The following is a 20050-nucleotide window of genomic DNA, read 5'->3' on the forward strand; positions in this document are numbered from 1 at the left end:
GTAATTTACAATAAACAAATACACCAAGGTTATTCTTACTGAGTCATAGCTAAAGTAAAAGTTTTTGTTAATCTTCCAGTCAATTACTTTGTACATTGAATTAGTGGATTTCATGTATGTAGTATTACAGATAAATGAGTTTCTACTTATAGTAACATAGCTCTCTTTACAAGAGCAACAATTTGTGAATCTTTGGCTTTATGAATTTTTTTCCTTGACTGCTCCTGATCATCTTTTGTCTCAGTAGTGTAGCAAAAGATTTGTCTTTCAAGATGGCAGGATCCAGATATTGTATCTTTTACAGTATGTTTTTCAGGTGGCTCAGTATTCTGAATAATTTCTGACAGATTAATTTATTCTTGCTTGAGTGCATCACTCCAGTAATGCAGGAGTTCAGGGATTGTGGCTTTCTACAGAGCATAAGTTACATGCAGGATTTTAGAATGATTGAGAAACATGAGAACTGTCTCCCTGTGCATTCAGAGTCATTGCCTCAAGAAGGTAGCAGCTACCAAAGTCATTAGTAGAATCTCATATTATCTTCTTTAGGCAATTAGTTGATCTGTGTAGCTGATACATTGTCAAGAGCTGAAAGAAATGTATACCTAAAAATGAAGAAAACTTGAGAAAGCTGTAGGAATTCCTGATTTTGAGGTGTAATCTTTAATTACAGAATCCTAAAGCTCCCAAAATGCAGTACAACTCCAGATAACAGGAAGAAGATGAGCGAGCGTAAGCCTGCCAAGATAATATGTCTCCTTTGTAGGACAGTGGTAGGAGAAGGGGGCACCAGGAATAGCATGGTAATGCTAATCTTGCTGATGTGTTTGTCAGGATCTGATAAGGAGTTAAGTCTCTCCACCATATAGCTTTACATGAGAAGATACTCTGCTGCCGAGGGGAATCCATCTTGTAGCGTGGAGATGGCTACCAACTGAGCACAGATCAGAAAGTACAGTTCCACTGGCTGGACACCTCAGCACTGATCTTTCTAAGAAGCTTCAGAAATACATACAGAGAGTAAGCAAATGCTTAGGTTGATCTGTTCACATGAAGCTGGAGGATAGATCAGCACAAGTATCACTGTCCAGTTGGACATTGATGATGTTGAGGCTGCTATTTGATGAATTAAAACTACTGGAGAAGGAGAGATGCCACTGAGCTGACTCTGTATTTCACACCATAGGTGTCTGGAGATCCCTTTCTTTTTAACGCTACCCAATTCAAATCCTTTTTCCAATTCTCTCAGTGTTATTCTTCTGTCTAATGAAGACCAAGGAATTCTCATAGCTACATTCAGTGCCTGTGTATTCTTGCTAAACCTTGAAGGTTTGTTTACTAGTGATGGGCTAAATCCATCGTATCTGATCAAGTGCTGTTGGTAGCTGAGCTATTCAGTGTTGACATTTCGCACATTTGTTTGAGACCATTTTTATGGTCTTGATGATACATTGACTTCAGTTCCCAGAACTTTGGTAGGTCATCTACCAAAGATAGTTGTACTTGCTTTGGTAGGCACTTCTTAACTGGACAGATTCTGACATCATTCACAAAGTAGTACTGTGTTGGTATGGGATAGTGCCTGGGTTTTGAAGAATTACTTACTACTAACCAGCTTTGAGATATGAAATCTTCATGCAGTCTTTTTTCCCCATGGAGATGGTGGCCTAACAAATAGCAACCTTACTTTTAAAGTTAGTTTACCTGCTTATTTGAGAACAGAGCACAAAGTTCACCTTGACGTGAAAGACTCAAAGAACTGTGATGATGGTAGTTACCAAAAAATACTTCAAACAAATCCTTAGTATCTCACATCCAGAATGTTTTATTTGCTTGCCAATAGCCTTATGCTGCTTCTTGAATTCTTCATAATTTGTTTTGCTAGGGGAACTGAAGACCAAAATCAGTGAACTTTGTCTTGGAAAAGAACTCCACTTTGTTTACCCTGTCCCCATTTTTGTGTCTCATCATATCTTGTAATTAAGTAAATTAATGACATGTAATTTAAAAACACCAAAATAGCAACTTCAAAATCTACATTGTTCATTTGAAAATGTAGGATTGTATTGTCAGACAGTAGAACCATGTCATAGAATTTTATTATTGGTTGCAGTTGTTGAAGAGGAAATAATTATTTTTGTAATAGTGATGACACACTAACAGTCTTTTGATGTGAATGAAGCTTTTGCTTGAGTCATTTGTGTTCTTGTTTTTTTCATTTTGTTCTTGTTGAAAAATACTACAAAATATGAAGATATTTTATCTTTGTACACTCTCTTGCCTTGTTAATCTAGAGTGCTGTTCTTGCAGGAAGGATATAAAATTTGTCAGTGACATTGAGAAGGAAATGAGAATGCTTGTGGAAGCTGTGAATAAGGTCAGTGTTCATATACGAGTTTGATATTACTGAACTTTATTAATACTCATAGTTATGAGTTGACACTAGATCTGTTTGGGCTCCATATATATAGTGCACAGTTTATTGCAAAAAGAACAAAATTTTTGGGAGACCTAGTAGTTCAGGATTACTTTGGTGCCAAACCTTTCTTAAGGATTCAAGCAGTGCTAGGCTTTAATGCATGAATGGATTATCATCAATTTTTGGATCTTCATTAATAAAATATTGTTAAAGATGATGTAGTGGAACGTACTCACAGATTTTTTGATATCTTCCTATATTTGCCAGTGCATGAGGTTGTCCTCTTTCTTCTATAAGAAAACCTGGATTCAGCCACAGTGTTTCAGAGACTCCAGTATACTTAAAGAGGTTGATACCACAGACACAATCATATGTTTTTCAGTGATACCACATTCTGCTATGTCAGGGTAGCTTGCTGCTACTCCGTGAAAGACCCAGTATATGTGATTCAAAGGACCATGTAAACTACACTAGCCTCAGTTGCCCTTAGCTCAAGAAGGAGCTAATTTTCTGTAGAAAGCATAGTTTTGAGTTCCCTAGGCCCTAAGGACAGTTACTTAACTTTACTCCTTCAAAAAATTATGGATGATGTTTCTTAAACAGTCTTGGTGCTTATCCATCTGTCTAAGGTTCTTGCCCATTGTTTCTATCATTAGAATGAAAGACTAAAATGAGTCAGTCTGTGTCTAGTTATCAAAGGAGCCCCGTGGGGTCATCCAGTCCAAGCTCCGAGCTCCAGCAGGGTCATCCTAGAAAGAACATTGCATGGGATTGCATCTAGACAGATCTCCAGTGGGAGAGACTCCACAGTCTCTCTGGACAATTTGTTTCAGTCTTCAGTCACCTGCACAGTAAAGTTCTTTCTTATGTTCATGTGGAACTTCCTCTGTTCATGTGGAATGCCTCTTTTCCTGTTGGTTGGCGCTATTAAGGGGCCGCCTATTAAGCAGCCAACTATTATGCTGCCCGGCTCCATCCTCCCAACACTCTATCTTCAGATACTTATTGACAAAAGAAATAATATTAAATAAAATCCTATTTGTCATCTCTTCTTGAGGCACAATAGGCCCAACTTTTTTGGCCTATGTTTGTGAGATGCTCCAGTCCCCTGTCATCTTTGTAGCCCTCTGCTGGACTTGCTCCAGGAGCTCCACTCCTGTCTTGTACTGAGGAGCCCAGTACTGGACACAGAATTTCAGGTGAGGCCTCATGAGGGCTGACTAGAGGAGCAGGATCACCTCTCATGACCTCCTGGTCACACTCTTCCTAGTGTACCATGTCATTAGCCTTGTGCCACAAGGGCACAATGCTGTCTCTTGACAGCTTGTTGCCTACCAGCACCTCCAGATCCTTGTCTGAAGATCTGCTTTCCAGCAAGTCAGCCTATACTGGCGCATGAAGTTCTTCTTCCCTGAGTGCAGGTCTCTGTACTTGCCCTTTAAAGAATTTCAGAAGGTTCCTCTCTGCCCATTCCTCCTGCCTGCTGAGATCCTTTTGAAGGGCTGCACAATGCTCTGGGGTGTTGGCCACTCCTCCCAGCTTTGGGTCATCAGTGAACTTGCTGAGGAGAAATCTGCCCCTTCATCCAAGTCACTGATTAATAAGTTAAAACAATATTAGAGCCAGTACTGACCACTGCGGAGCACTGCTAGTTACAGCTTGACTCTCTGCCACCGATCACAATTCTCTGAGATCTGCTGTTCTCAGTACACCTCACTGTGCAGTCATCCAGGTTGTACTTTGTGAGTTAACCCATGAGGTGGCAGAGGACACAGTGTCAAAAATCTTCCTGAAGTCCAGGTAGACAATATTCAGTGCTCACTCCTTAACTGTCCAGGGGATAGATAGTTATTTTCTTTGTTTACTTGTACAGTCATATTGGTTAAGCTTGCTTTTCCTTTGCTGATCCATACTGACTAATCCTGATCACCTTCCTGTCATCCCACGATGACCTTGAGGATGAATCATTCCCATCACCTCTCCAGAAATTGATGTGAGACTGTGTGTTGGTTTTGCATGGCCTGGTTTTTGGTAGTGGTGGGGTGGGGGTCACAGAGGTAGCTTCTGTGAGAAGCTGCTAGAAACCTCCACCGTGTCTGGCAGAGCCAATCCCTGATGGCTCTGAAGATGGACATGCCACTGGCCAAGGCTGGGCCAATTAGAAATGATGGTAATCTCTAATTACCTCTGCAATAACATATTTAAGAAGAAATCAAAACAAAGGTGGTGTCACAGTTTTGATTCCAGCTAGAGAAGAGGAGGAGGTGAAAGCTTGTGAGGAAAACAACATAGAGACACCAAGGTCAGTGGAGAAGGATGGGCAGGAGATCCTCCAGGTGCCAGAGCTGTTAAGGTCATGGGCTCATAGGGCCCTGCTTCTTTGTTCTTTTACTGTTGATATAATAATCAGTGCTGAATCAAGCATTATCAGTCTTTGTTAACAGATAAAAAATAGAACATTGGGGTTTTATTTAATAAAGAACCTACTGATGACATGAGGAACTTGCAGATAAATAGCTTCTTTGGTAGAGGGATGTGATTGATAAATTTGACATCTTTGTAACCATCTGCACTATTTGCATTATGAAGCCAATCTGCAAAATAAAATGGGATCTGATGTGAACTTTTATTTTTAAAAATAAAAATTCTGATAAAAATAATTTTGTGTTGTTTCTTGAAATTTAAGTAGAATGACTGTAACCAGGATTTATATTTCAAACTTAAAATATACCCCTATGTGGGCATGTGTAAACTTTGAGGTGATGGAAACAACAGAGAACATACACTTTAATTTTGGGAATTAAATTAATAATTTTAAATGAGCTTTCTATCAATACAGAGGTCTTACCAATTGATTTTGTCATAACAGCAAAATTTTAGAGGTAGAAACACTTTTTTCATTGTTTTTTTTTTCCCCTGGCTCTCCTGAAGGAAAACTTCACCTTTTTTTTTTGTTTCTTTCTTAACCTTTTCTCTTGAATTCAGGGCAAGCACACAAAGAAGAGTCATTGTTACCCACCAATGAACAGAGATCACCGCAGAATCATCCATGAATTAGCTCAGGTTTATGGCATTGAAAGTGTGAGCTATGACAACGAACCAAAGCGCAATGTTGTTATCACTGCAGTGAAGTATGTAATTCATTGTTTCTTTCAAATCTTTACAGTATAGTTTAAATAATTGGATGGTTTTTTTATCACTTAACAGATGGAGTTTATTTACAGTGCAATTTGCAAAATGCAGTAATTTCCAGTAGAATAATTTTTAAAGCAGTTTTTGAATTGATAGTTTCATGGGCTTATTTACTCAAGTAAATCTTCAGAGAAGAAAACACCATTGGAAATAAAAAAGCTAAGAAAATATTCTGCAAGATTGTTTTCCATTCATCTTTCCAGTAACTTTTGGTCATCAGCTAGATTTGAAAGAGGTATCAAAAATAATGTATGAAATAAAATTTTATGAAAACTAATTTCTGGGTTGAGAAATCATACTTAAATTTGCACCATCTTTGAAAAAATCTGGTTATTGTAACATATTTCTCCATCTATATGAACCTATCACAGAGTATACTCTCTCTTTAGCTAATGGACAAAGAGGGAACCGGAATTACTGCAAATAGAAGAGGTTTTGTAGCAAAAATGAAATTTTTGGAGAGCACTCACAGAAGGCAGTTCATTGTAGAAAAGAAAATTAAGGGAGTACAGCTAAGAAAAAACCAAGGTGATTGCACTAAAGACATAGTATGGGAAGACTTCTTGTATCAGAGCTTCATTGATTGTGCTCCTTATTCAGCAGCATATTTAGTTTAGTGCTGTCAAATTGTGACTATTTAACAACCAGTTGTTTTTAACTGTAAATACTGACTGCAGTTGTAAGAAGTCTCTCATCTTCCATGCTATTAGAGTGCCATGAGCTATTCCTGAACTTGTTCGTCAGTTGGTAGCTTAGCTACCATCTTGATTTCTTCCGAGAGAGATGGAACATTACTTTGATCTTACAATGTAAAATACTTTGTGTTTCAAGTAAAGGAAAATGAGCAAAGAGTTCATATTTTAAAAATGTCTATTTAAAAAAAAAGAAATAGGAGGGCAGAGGAGAAATTAGTGAAGATGATAAAAGGAGCAGGGCAGATGATTATGCTTTAAAAGCAAAGGGATGTTTTGCAACTTGAGAGTGGGAGGCCTTCCTCTGTATGGTTTTAGGACAAATTGCACACTTTTTCTTCTCTTGGGTTTCCCAGGGTGTAGTCTACTGTGCAGAATGCAAATACTTCTATTTTATTATTGCCACTCTTAAAAGACACTTGAGTGGTCTGCTGAAACTATTCTTCAGCTGCATAGCAGTATTTCTTAATGTAATGGATTATTCCAAAGCTTCTTTTAATTTTCTTTTTATTTGCCACTTCTTCAAAATATAAAAAACATTGTAGCCTCACATGAAAATAGCTCATGTTCTAGAATGATATTTTTGAGTACTTCACAATGACTTCTTCAACTCCCAGAGCTAGTAATCACCAGAAAGTCAAAATGGTTTTGTTTCATTCTATCTCAGCAATGCCTTTGTATTTCTATCATGGGCTCTTTCATGTGTAAATAAATGAAAATCATTCAGGCAAAAAGACCATTCCTTCTCTTCACACTCCAGTATTTTGACATTCAAATTTAATATCCCTACACAAGTCCGTTAGAAGGGTGAGAAAGTCTCCTTGGTGCTAAGAAAGCTTCCTCCAACCAGGTTGTTTCCTATTCGAGAGATCTAAGGGCAAACTTTGCCCTCAGCCTCTGCCTCCATCACCCACAGTAAAAAGTTGGTCATATTAGCTGCATTAGAATCACTCGTGTGCAGCATTGCCCATATAACCACAGAGAAGATCATTCCCAGTATTGATTGACTGTTGAGCTTAGTCTGAATTACAGTTCTGGGTGTCATTTGAAGTGTAAGACCCGTAGTGGATCCTTTCAAGTGCCTTCCTCTGTGCTTGCCTGTTGGGCATCTTTGCAGTCACCATCTTTTGAACAGTTGCAATACAAGGTTCAGAAGTAATATCTAGAGTGTTGTGATGAGAAGGGTAAAACTTTCTTTTCAAAGTGCACACTTGCGTTTCACTGTACCTGTCAGTGTTTTTTTTAAAGTTTTTTACTTGGACGAGTAAAAATTTCCTTCTTTTCTAAATAACTCTGGATTCCAGAGCCTGTTAAAGGGATGCCTGCTTATTTTTATGTAGTGGCCAGTGTTTAAGCAGCTTGTCTGGACTTGAGAAATCCTAGAAGTGGTTTTGAGGGTAGTTATTCTTGTAAGACCGATCTTTTTCCTTTTACTTCCAGGAAGAACATTAGGCTCGGTTTTTCCTCATGAACAAGGGGACTTAGTGAGAAAGCCACATGCTGTCATAGTTTCATTGACACGTCCTGTGTTATTTTTTTTCTCCCAGGATTTTACTTCCTTTCAGTAAGGTCAGTCTGAAAATGGTTTTGAAGTGGATACCTAGACGTACACTATACAAAATCAACAGAATCAAAGACCTAAAGAAATTAAACCCCCTGTTACCACATGGAACATCCTTATTAGATCATGGCAGTTGCATCGCAGAAAGAAAATGCTGCACATCCCAGTACATTTAAGTACAAATACTGCTATAAGGTCACCAGCCAAGGTGGTTTTGACAGCAATCCTGCTTCAGAAGAAAGCTGCATTTTTTTCTAACTGTTTTTTTCCTTAAATGTTGTTGTAAGTTGTTTGCCCTGAGAATAGTATGTGTTGCTTCTGGAAAGCTTTTAACATAGAATATATGTATCAGGAGATTGTTAAAGAGCCTTTTGCTTCATTATTCCACCTCAACTGCTACCAGTTTTTGGAGACATTTTTCAGAAAAATCTGCTCTGTCTGAAAGATGGTGGTGCATTTTTGCAAGACTACATGGAATAAGTCTGAACAGATTGGCGGACAAAGAATTTCATAGTAGTTCATACCAAAACAATTCAATGTTGATCCATACTGTAGTTACAAAAATTGAGCTTGAAGTCTTGAAGTAGACAAATTGAGTCATGATTCCCACATTTCAATTTTATACAACAGGCCATCCTGTCAGCACTAGCGTTGCCTTAAAATCAACAGATGATTTATGTTCATGCTTTTCCCGTACTGCCAATAAAAAGGTGTCATCTCAACTTTGTTGCTTGAGGCAGGCACTTGGTTTTTCTTTTCCTTACTTTGAGAATAAGTTAATGAAATGAATAATGGCAACTTTCATATCAAAATGTCCAAAATACTGGCAGAGCCTTCTGTTTTCATATCAACAGTTCTTTCACAGCTGATGATAGATCACCATGGGTTAGGTAGGGTCTGCTTTCTTTCTTATTTCTGGTAATTAATTAATCAAAGGGGTTTTTTTCCCATTGTGTATCTGTATCTGTTTAGTTGAATTGTTGAATTCAGTTGTTTGGGGTTTTTCCACATGGGCTAAATTTGAGTGACTGTTTCATCTTTTTTTTCCTTTAACCAATCAATGTGCCACCAATGTATACAGAAGGTGATGTTAATTTTGCTGAAGTGTAAGTTTATAGATTTTCGTCTCTAAATCCCCTGTGGGTTTTTGATTTTTTTTTTGTTGTTGGGGTTTTGGGTTTTTGGTTGGGGTTTTTTTGTTTGTTTGGTTTGGTTTTTTGTTTTGTTTTGGTTTGGTTTTTTTGTTTGGTTTTGGTTTTGGTTTTTTTTTTTGACGGATGCTATATTTGTCAAAGCTAAAACATGTCTAGGCCTTAATGTGACCAATGTGACTAAAGCAAATTTGGTTCCAGGATCGTCTCTGATTGTTCACAAGGCTTTGATCCCTCCTGATTTTTAAAAGTTTGCTATATTAACTCTCTACATCCTGGGAACATTCAACTTTAGAGCAGAACTTACTTTCTTGAAATGCAGGAACATTCTCTTTTTTCAGTAAAATTTTTTTTTTTAAGCTAATTAGTAGAAATTACTGCCACATGTATTCTTCCAGGTGTTCTGTTCCCAGCATTTCAGAGCTGTCAGTTATTTCTTTTTTACTATACAAGTGAGATAGTCTGATATTCTAGAGTAAGGACAGACAACTTAGTTTAATTGTTGAAGGCCTTTCTAGGCTTCCTTCTTTTTTTGCTTAATTACCTCCAGGCAATTTACTTCCATGTTTTTGCATATCACAGTTGATAAAAATGAAAGACAGCAGAATACCCTCCCATCTACCACTGTTGTCTTTTTCCACTTAGAACTCTACAGTTGAGTTGTAACTGAAATAGCAGTGTGAGCATTTGACTTTATAAAGCGAGCTTAGCACTAAGGGAAAAAAGGACTTTTTAACTGTTTTATACAGGAGAGGAAAATCACCTGATTTCAACTAATAGGACTGTAATATACTTGGTAGAGTGTACCTGTAAACGTAATATAATCTTGAAAAAATTATGGCCAGTGACAAGTAACTTTTTTTCCAAATAATGAAAACTTTAACTGTTGGGGAGATGGGAATGCTTTTTTAATTGGTCACCTATGTTTGTAAGATCTTGTAGTTTATTGGAATAGAATGTCAGTAGTCAGTTTAAAACAATACTGAAAGGGGCTCAGGAATCACCACTTAATATTTTAGTGGACTTAACCTTGAAAATGTTGTGGAGTTTTTCATCTGTGTTGCCACAATATCACAAAAATTTGCCCTTAAATGCAGACTGATATAAACAATATACTATTAAATAAAAAAGATGAAGATAATGGAAATAAGACAAATACATAATTTTTGTAAGCTCTGAAATAGAATTGGCATTCATCTGCGTACTGATGTGAGATTTCAGCTGCTCAGGGAAATGGGGAAAAAGTATGAATTATCAAGTACGCGACAAAGCATGGAACTCAACATGTGCAAATTTCTGGAATTAAAACAATATGCAACCTATTGCTTTGCAGCATTGTTCCTATTCAGTGTGTAATTTTGAAAGATACAAGATGCATATGATGGTATTCATTGAGTAGGAAGTTAATGTAATTACCAAACACAGAGAATCTCATTATCTGGAGGAGTATATTTAAAAATGGACGAATAAAGTAAATAAGGAGGAAACATCCTTATTTAGTGCTTGACATAGAGTTATGTAGGTTGGGAAAAGATCATTGTGTCCAGTAGTAGTATCAAGTCTACCTACCATTAAACCAAGTCCCTAAACATACCTCCACATCTTTTAAATACCTCCACGGATGGTGACTCATCCACTTCCCCGGGCAGCCTATTCCAATGCTTGGCAACTGTCTGAGTGAAGAACGTTTTTCTAATACCCAATAAAAACCTTTCAGGAATGCAGTTTAATTTAGTGTACAAGAAGTAGTTTGGTCTGAAAATGTCAGTAGCGTGGGTTTAGAATAAAGTGCAGGAAGGGTAAAAAATTGACCTTGATGAAGTTTAAGAATTTTCATTTATTCAGGCTTATCTGCCCCCAGATAAGATGAAGAAGAAACTGGGAATGGGAAAGATGTTAACAGTGGAAGCTCTTTCAGTGTTGCAGTTAAATCATCCAAGTGAAATAAGACAAACTCAACTCTTGAAAAGTGGCTCGTTAATTCAGAGGAAATTTTAAGAGATCTTCACAACCTATTAAAGATAGTATATTTGGTAATGATTTTGGGGTTTTTTTTCCGGTTAGATGCCTTTTGAAAAGATCTTGCTTGGACTTTTTTATTTTTTCCTGGGTGTTGGGAGTTGTTTGTTTCCAGATTATTTTTTTTTAATATATATATCCTTCTTCTTTCTCCAGCATTTAGGCAGAGTTTGCCAGCTGAAGTTGACTGTGATTCTAAAATATATAAGTATACATGCTGAAGTACATTGTCCTCCTATACTGGAGAACATACTGCCCTGTAACCATAGCCATGGGATGACCCTTACACTGCAGATGGGACAGGCACAAGTGTGGTGGCAATCACATAATAGATTCTAATTAGCATGGAGGACAGAAGAAGCTGATTTTCTAATTTGCCCACTCTAATGCATAGTGGTTTTTTTCTGATCTGATTCACCTGGACCTGCTTACAAGGAAGAGGCAGTGTTGTTTGAGAGAGTGCCTTTTAGCAGAGTGCTGTGATCAATGACTTCAACATTATTTACTGCCAGCATTTGAGAAGGTGTTTCCAAAATTTTAGATATAGTTGTAAAGATTCTTTGAACTGTATTCTTGTGGTGCTGAGTTAAGCTATTAAGTTGTTCCTTCTGATTTATATCTTGTTCTTTGAAAGAACAGATATGTTGCCCTAGAGTATAAGTATCCCAGTTTTGCTATTTTAACAGTTGATCATTTAGTGCACTTCATAGTAGAAAGGAGTTGTGGACCTCACATGTGGAAAAGAAGTCTGGATACCAAAGCTCAAATCTAGTAAGCTGCTTCTGCATCTTTTATAGACAGCAGTGAAGAGACATTTAGAATACTGGATAGATTTTTGGTAATGAAAATGTATTTTTTGGAATGTTGGTCTCCGTGGCTGGAAAATTAAATATTTGAATAGACAATTTAAGAATACAAATGTGAGCTCTGATACCAAAATTGCTACTTACAAATATTACTCATTCCCAACTTCTTAATGAGTATGATTTCCTATTGAACTAAATACTCTTTCTTTTATTTCTTTAGAGGGAAATCCATTTGTCCAAGCAATACCTTAACTTCTGTGCTAGATAAAGAAATGCAGAGCAGGCCTGCACCTCCTTTTCTTCGTTACAAGCAAACAGATAAGTAAGGAATTTGGATTTAAAACCTTATTCTTCAATTTTGTGCTGAGTTCCCCATGGAACATATTCCTGAGCTTCAACTTCATATGCTCTGTTTCTGCTTTTTTCCCTTTTTTCTGCTTTGGAGCTTGCAGTATGCATTAAGATGTTCTTTCCACAGACGTAAGCATGAAATGAAGTGATAAGAAAATGTGAGATTGGCTGTGTGTTATAGGAGTAGTAGCATAATAAATATTATTTGGGTTTAAAATGATTTTAAAATAAATATTAGATAGTTGGGAAGAGAGTGCTCTTTTGGAGGTTTGGGATTCTTTTTTTTTCTTTTACCTTTATCCAGTGTCTTACTGGCATAAAATGATTTATTTGGACTAGTACTAAATGTATTTTTCTTGTGTATATATGACTACACAGTTGATTAAAGGTGACCTACAATTTTTGTCAAATAGTAAGAATTACTGAATATAGGGTATATAAGGCATTTTGGTGAATAGTCTTAAAAGGACAGTCTTTATGTTGTATGACCTGCCAGCTTCAGATACTTGTAGTTATCTCATAGTTACAATTTTTTTTTAATGGGTGGCTTTTTATTTGTTCGGGTTTTACCTTTTAGAAATGTTTTCCTCCCAAATTTTTTGCAGATGAACATCTGAAGTTATGTTCAAGTACCTTTTGCAGAAAGGGACTGCTTAACGTTGCAGTAACTACTTTTGGTAGGTGCTGCTGGAATACAAAGTAGGCTGTTCTGAAAAAAATTAAATTCTTTCAGAGCTAAGCATCTAGAGCAAAACATATTTCTAGAAGAATTGCTTCAAGTGTAACTCAGTGTCAGTTTTTAATAGGTTGATACTGTTTGTTTCCACTTCTGTGGGATTCCTGTCTTCAGTGACCATCATTAATGCTAAGGAGTTATGTAGCAAAATTAAATAGAGGGTCTTAGCCATTTATTTTTCATTACTAGAAGTAAAGTTTCTTTAGAAATTCTTAATTCTACAAAATCTTTTGGAAGATCTCATACTGTCTTACTGAAAAAAATCTTTACAGTGTTTGGATTTGCTATGACTGTATATTTTGTGTTACTCTTGCTTTTGAAAGCAAGCAGGTTTGATCATCAGCTCACTTTGGCAGTATTTATTTTCCTATTTCCTTTAAAAAGGCATTTTGAACATTTAGTCTTCAGTACAGTATCATTTTAGTAATAAATATTACTGGTAAATTACATTTTCTGGTAAAACCCCAAAAGGCATTTAAACCATTCAGACACATGTTGATGTACATTAATTTAATCAGTCATATGTTTTTGTAAAAATTCAGTAAACAAAGGCTTTCTGGAGCATTAAGATACTTTGATTAAAACTTAGTTTAAAACTACATGCTATTGACCAATGCAGTGTGTATGTGCACACTGAGATATTATGGGAGTTTGTGATTCAGTTTACTTTGTATCTTTTTTTTCCATGCATGTAACATCTAATATTCTTGTAATTTCAGGACTAGTGGAAACAGTGGTTTATCCAAACCATTAAAGGAAGAGCCAGTAATTGACTACTTTGATGTCCAGGACTGAAGTGATTGATATAGAATCATTCAGATGAATAAGAATCACATAGATTATGATACAGAAGCTTAGAGGTGAAAATAACAAGTTATTGTGTGAGGTGCTTTTTGATTATCTGTCAAATGACCAGTTGTTCAGCATATTCATAATTTAACATCTAAAGTTAGCTAGATATGCTAGATTAAAAAGTTAAGCATTTCAACAGTTTATGTAACTGCATAATACCTAGTAGTAGTATGAGTTTATTAAATCTGGGTTTGGTGCAATTTTGTATCTAATGTGCAGCCAGAATAATTTAGATTTGCATTGATGACTTTGAAGCAAGAGAACTGATGCAGATATATTTTTGGAATATTAAGAACGACAATAAAGCTCAAGTTGTTATTTTGATGTATCACACACAACTTAAAAAGGACTAGAAATAATCTGTGATAAAAACATTGATTGGGATATTCTTAAAGTATGTTAATGTTTTATGAATTCACTTTTGTGTTATTTGTGGTAAATTTGAGAATTTGAGTTAGTCTTCTACATGGAAAGAAATACAAAATTAAAGTATAAATACATACATAAATGCCTATTAAGAACACAGAATTGCTTTGGAATCTGAAGAACCAGTATTTGGGGAAGGTAGGGAATTAAAACTTACTCTAATGTCAAATTTGATGTGTTTAAAAAGAAAAACAAGCAAAAACAAAGAAAAAAACCCAAACTAAACAACAACAAAACCAACCCCACAACATGAGATTACTAATACTACTACTTTTTTATTCAAGACCTTGAACAAAATCAAACTTCATATATTATTTTGGTGTTCTGTGCATGATTCTGTTGTGGTTTTTATTTTTTTCTGTACTGTGCAAGTATAAGATGAATGTGTGAAGTTTGGTTTTAGTATGTTATGGATTTGTAAAATTTATAAGTCCAACTGCCTAAGCTATTTGGCAATGGGAAATCTTTGTTCTATGGGAAATGCCATTAACAAAATGGGATGACAGTTTAAACACTGAAAGATGCCTGAGTGTTCTCATGATGGTGGATTGTTTCCAGATCTTGATTTATGATAGGTGAGTAGCTCTCTGGGAGAGGAGATTGTAGGTCTGATCAGAGGAGGTGGTACAGCTCTGAATTGGAGTCATATCTGTTCTCCTGAGGAGAAGGTTTTTTGTATTAATAGCTTTAGGAACTCTGACGCTGATGCACTCTGATTCTTATTCCTTGTGGCTGCTACGTGTAATACTTGAGGTGAGTCCCCTATACAGCATAGGAGGCTGATGATAAAAAGGGGCTCAGTACGTTATAGTGTGAGATTTGTTGCCAAAAAATTGAAAGCATTTACTCATGCTTAGATTCACGTAGAGTTATCATATGACCCTGAGCCTTAACTATGAAGCCATTCCATGGCTACATTTCAATTGAACAACTCATGAAACATGGGAGAACAAGTAGAAAACTCACAAACCATACCTGTCCCCCAGATGTTTTAAAAATAAAATGCTTGCTATTATTGTATATTTTTGTAGGAGTTTATTATTTCACATTTTTAAAAATGCAGGCTTAAATGGCACTAAACATTTGAAGTGTTTCAAGTAAAACAGGTACCTTTAAGAGTGTTCAAGCTTTACATTTGTATGTAGTGATTTAAATTTCTTTTACTTTTTTTATTTAATACTTTATGAACAGAAATGAAAATTAAATCATTATGTCTTGCATTGCCCTTAATTTCTTAAGCAAATTATGGTTTGATTCTACAAGGTATGTTGCTAAATTCAGCTGAAGAAATAAGTTACTTCCAGGAATGTATTTCTTCAATCCCTTCCGTGTGAGGACTGTATCTGTACCAGTGCTTGCAGACAAGCGCTGTCTCAATGTGGCCAAACAAGGGCTATTCCTGGTTTTGAAACTCAGAGCTATGTTAATATAGTACTGACTTAAAGCTAGCAAGACCTCTATTAAGAATGTGTGTAGTTAAGCCACAAAGGTAGGTTCGAGACAGGAGCTGGCACACATGTCCAATGAACTGAGTCACGTGCATGTATACTGGAGCACACACAATTGGTTTACTATAGGTAGACCTAACATTACAAAAAATCAAAGTGGTTTAGTTGATAATAAATAGAATAAAGCTGAAGCCTACTAACTATTCACAGATTCACATGAATATAGCCAAAACCATCACATTTGTGCCTCTGATTTGAAAATTAAAACCTAAAAGGTTTTTGTGGTATTATTTTCAGCTCTGTTTAGTGGAATTTTTATCACATTATGGCATAACATAAAAGCTCAACAGCTTTGGTGAGACACACTTCAGCAGTCAATTTGCCACTGCTTGTAATAAGAAAATGGAAGTAATCTCAGTTTCTCAAGCTAAGATTAATAATTATTACTGAATGTGTTCATACTGAGAAGTCATACTTGTTATCATTTGCTTCTTAACTATGTGAATGTTAAAACATTTTTATAGAACTATATGTCCCACATCTCTAAATCATGGCTGTGGCATCCATACCTGTAGTAATGAAGCAGTTCACAAGTACTGAATCTTTTTATTTTTAATTCATTTTAGTAACTTGGTTAAAAATATGATACCATATGTTTACCCACGAAAGTGATTTTCCCTTGGAGCTCAGCTACATAGCCTTACGAAGGAATTCAGCAAAGGTTAACAGTGGCGCTGTTTCTGTTTTGTTTTGCTTTTGCTGCAATGTATCAATGACTTTCATATGGAATATGGAATAGTAATAAAGGCTGGAAATTTGATATATGTGATAATTTAGCTTCATATTGCACGTGTGCCTTGTGGAAATACTTTTCAAGTAGCTATTTTTTAAATTTGAGCTGGCATTTACACTTTTTATGTAATAGAAGAATAAGTAGATAAAAGAAATTTTTGCATCAGTGAAGGCAGTGGCAAAAATCATGGTGATATCACTGTAACTTACAACTTCAGCTTCAGTATGCTACCAATTTTCCACAGCCCTAAGAATAATATTGTCTCTTGTAAATATATTTGGACAAACTACTTCTCAGTAAGCATCTTTTGAAATAAGTTATGTGATACCAGTTGGAATTCCTGCAACTTCATGAAGTGCTTTTAAAATTGTATTTAAAATAGGCAGATAGTTTGGCATTTGGGCTCTGCTGTTACCTGTCTGTGTAGCTTAAAATATTTAAAGTGCTCTGAATATCCAGTATTTGAGTTTAACATAAAATTGTATAAGATACATGAGTAAACTTCAAGATCACTTGTTTCTATGGCAGTTTTTACATTATCTGCCTCAAAATGAGCAAAGTAAAGTTTTTCTACAACACTTGTCATTTGTTGAAAGATCTATATTTAACTGAATTTTGTCAAGTTACTGATGTAAAATTGCTTTCTTTACAAACTCAAAATAAATCTAAACTTAAAGTTCAGTGCTTTGGAATTGTTTGCAAACTTCATCTTGGTATTCAAGAGTTGGAAGACTGAGACCTCACAGAGAAACAAGTGTAAAGATTTAAATGGACATTTGGGAAGTTCCTTTTCCTCAAATTTTTAAATAAAGTATGTGGTTTCCTGGATTTGAAGTGATTTTTAAATTAATGCTGTGTGGAGAATGAAGCAATTAAAGAGGACTCCCCAGAAAATGGAGAGTATGCTGCCTTCTTGGAATTCAGAGGTACAGGAGAGACGATTCTGGATAGAAATGTGCATTTTGGTTATATGAAAAACCTTTTATTATGTCAGCCTAAATGCTACTTGGCAGTAAAATATATTATTGTAACTTACGGTCCCTTCATTGTTGTTTGTTCACCATTAGGTGGTAATGGTGACTGTAAGGCAGGTGGGAGGAGGGGAAGTGAGGATAATGTAACATTAAAGTTCTGTGGGCATTAGATATAAGAAACTCAGGATGATATATGGGAGGTGGAGGGATGATATAAGAACTCTGCCATCATAGTTTAGTATGTGACAGAAAGATTCAAAAAGCAAGCAGTCTGAAAGTCAGAAGTTTGAAGTGATTTGAAATAATTTGGCTCCTCCCTAAACTTTTAACTCAGGTCATGCATTTTCAGCAAAAGCCTGACCTGGTATTTCAGATTAAGTGCAAGATGGCTCATAGAAATTCAGGGAAGTAATCTGAGATTTAAGAGTCTTGAAAGACAGACTAAAACCTTTTAGCTTGCTACTTCAACTGCCTTTAAGTTTGGACTTTAATTTTAGGATATTTTTGGAGGATGAGGATGGCATGTTGCAGGTGTACAAGCATGGGAAAACGTGCTAACTGGAAATCTTTGCCTGAAAAAAGTGCCTGCGCTTCAGTTTGGTGTGTCATGGACTAGAGGGAGACCAAATACATCTTCCTTGTCAATGTGTGCAAATGGCAGCAGAAGAGACAATTGGTTTTGCTTTCTGTTCACTTTTCCATGTTTGAAAAACGTTTAGATAGATACTATTGTTCAAATCTTGTGTTTCAAGTATTGTAGCCTTTGTAGATACTGAATTCCCAGCAGAAGCCTTCATATTTAACAAATGCTGTTCTCGTCCTTTACTAAAATGCTGAATTCCTAAGATGGTTGATGTGCAAATTTTTATGTCTATATATTTACTACTCAATCATAAACCAGAATATTAGTGCTATGAGAAAGGGCTTATGTGGAGAGGCTGTACTTTGGACGCTCCTGAGCTTTAGACCAGGTTTCTTAGTGTTTGTGATCTCAAGATTTTTGAAAAAGCAGTGCAGTGTCTTGAGCAGATGGAGAGACCATGTTGATACTGTCCTATGAGAAGCAAGGTCCCAGAAGGATTCTAGGAATATTTTGTTATTATCCATTGATAATAATGCTGTTTCAAACATAGTATTTTTATTTTGTTTCTAAGTCAAGGTGTCTAATTTAGAATTTCTGTGGGAAATATATGTCTCTTTCAAAACAGAAAGTTATTTTTATCACTGAAAGAATCTTTTTAAGAGCACAGATCAAGGTATATCACCTTTCTGATATTTCAGACAACCCTTTTACCAGTTTTCGTGCCATTATGAGCTATGGCTGCCTTCTTTGGAGTTCTTTTCAGTGAAAGGAATAGGGGCAAAATATGTCTGTTGTGTAGAGCTATGCTTACCCTTCTCAACTTTACTTTTTATGAAATGTTCAGGAACTGCCCCCTTGTAAATGGTTTGGTTTTGTGATGGATCTAATGTGTGCTTACTCCAGCATCCAATCATCTTACTACATTCACATTTAAAGTGTAGAAAATGTATTCTAGTCAGAGAACTAGATTTGTAAGGAGATGTAGGAAACTAAACTAAAAGCATCAGCACAAAGAAAAATCTGTCTTAATAGAACATTTTTTATATGCTAGTCAAAAGGCTGTCTTTCAAAATGTGTCTGTAGGGTAAGTTAACGTTTTACTAGGGAGTGTTACTTATAAATCTAAGTTCTAGGAAATAGAAGCTGTGGTGAAAACTGTTGGATGTTGGATAGTCACTTATCTAACAGTACAGTCAGGAAAGTGCATTCTGTCCATTCAAGGTACCTAGACAGCTTACCTGTTTTTTAACAAGCAATTCAAGGAATTTTCAGAATGTACTGTTATCACAGTAAGTTAGATACCTCTTACAAAGAAATGATGTTTCAGGAAGTAAAGTTTCTAGTTAAGCGTGATTGCTTAGGAAGGACAGTTCAGCAGCTTCAATTAAAGTCTTTTACAATTTTAATTATATTCTGTTGAAGTAGGCAATGATTAAACAGGTATTGGGTTGAAATATCAAATCATTAATTTTTATGTAAGTTGTATTTTTGATAACTTTATTAGGCATTTAAGGAGTGTATGTCTTGGCTGTCAGCTGATATCTGTTACTTACTAAGTGAGTAATGTACTTACTAAGAACTTATAAAGCCCTATATATAGTTAATTTTTTAGTCCATGGTTTTCCTGCTTCTTCCAGCCCTGGCTATGAGAAATTATCTTAATCTTCAGCCTAAATATGTACAAAGCCATAAAATAGAATAACCTAATGCAATTGTACAGGCTGGAGCTCATTGTCTTGATAGCAGCTTTATGTAAAAAGAACTGGATGCCTGGGCATCCTGGTGGACAGCGAGTTAAACTGTGAGTTAGCAGTGCATCCTTGTGGCAAAATCAGTCATGCACTCTGCCCTGGATTGTAAGCACAAACACAGCAGGTCATAGGAAGTCATTACTCTTTTCTATTCAGCACTTGTGAGATGATTTGTGTAATACTGGGTCCAGCTGCAGGCTCCACAGTACAAGAAAGACCTTGACTGAAACAACTCAAGCAGAAGATCACCGAGTTGGTCAGGAGGCAGGAGTACATGACGTGACATAATGGAGAAG

The 20050-nt window shown here is 36.0% G+C and overlaps 1 protein-coding gene across 1 annotated transcript in view; it reads left to right on the forward strand.

Annotated features, from left to right (window-relative positions):
• Positions 1 to 17127, forward strand: part of NFX1 (nuclear transcription factor, X-box binding 1) — a 99025-nt gene extending 81898 nt beyond the window's left edge. The window contains exons 21-24 of the mRNA XM_054273333.1: positions 2311 to 2377; positions 5405 to 5550; positions 12061 to 12162; positions 13647 to 17127. Coding sequence (XP_054129308.1) covers positions 2311 to 2377; positions 5405 to 5550; positions 12061 to 12162; positions 13647 to 13722 — 391 coding nt within the window. The 3' untranslated portion in view covers positions 13723 to 17127. The remainder of the gene's footprint in view (positions 1 to 2310; positions 2378 to 5404; positions 5551 to 12060; positions 12163 to 13646) is intronic.
• Positions 17128 to 20050: the final 2923 nt, after the last annotated feature.

This window comes from Melozone crissalis, unplaced genomic scaffold (assembly GCF_028551555.1).
Source record: "Melozone crissalis strain CALT ecotype California unplaced genomic scaffold, PUWL_Pcris_2 ptg000016l_1, whole genome shotgun sequence".
NCBI lineage: Eukaryota > Metazoa > Chordata > Aves > Passeriformes > Passerellidae > Melozone > Melozone crissalis.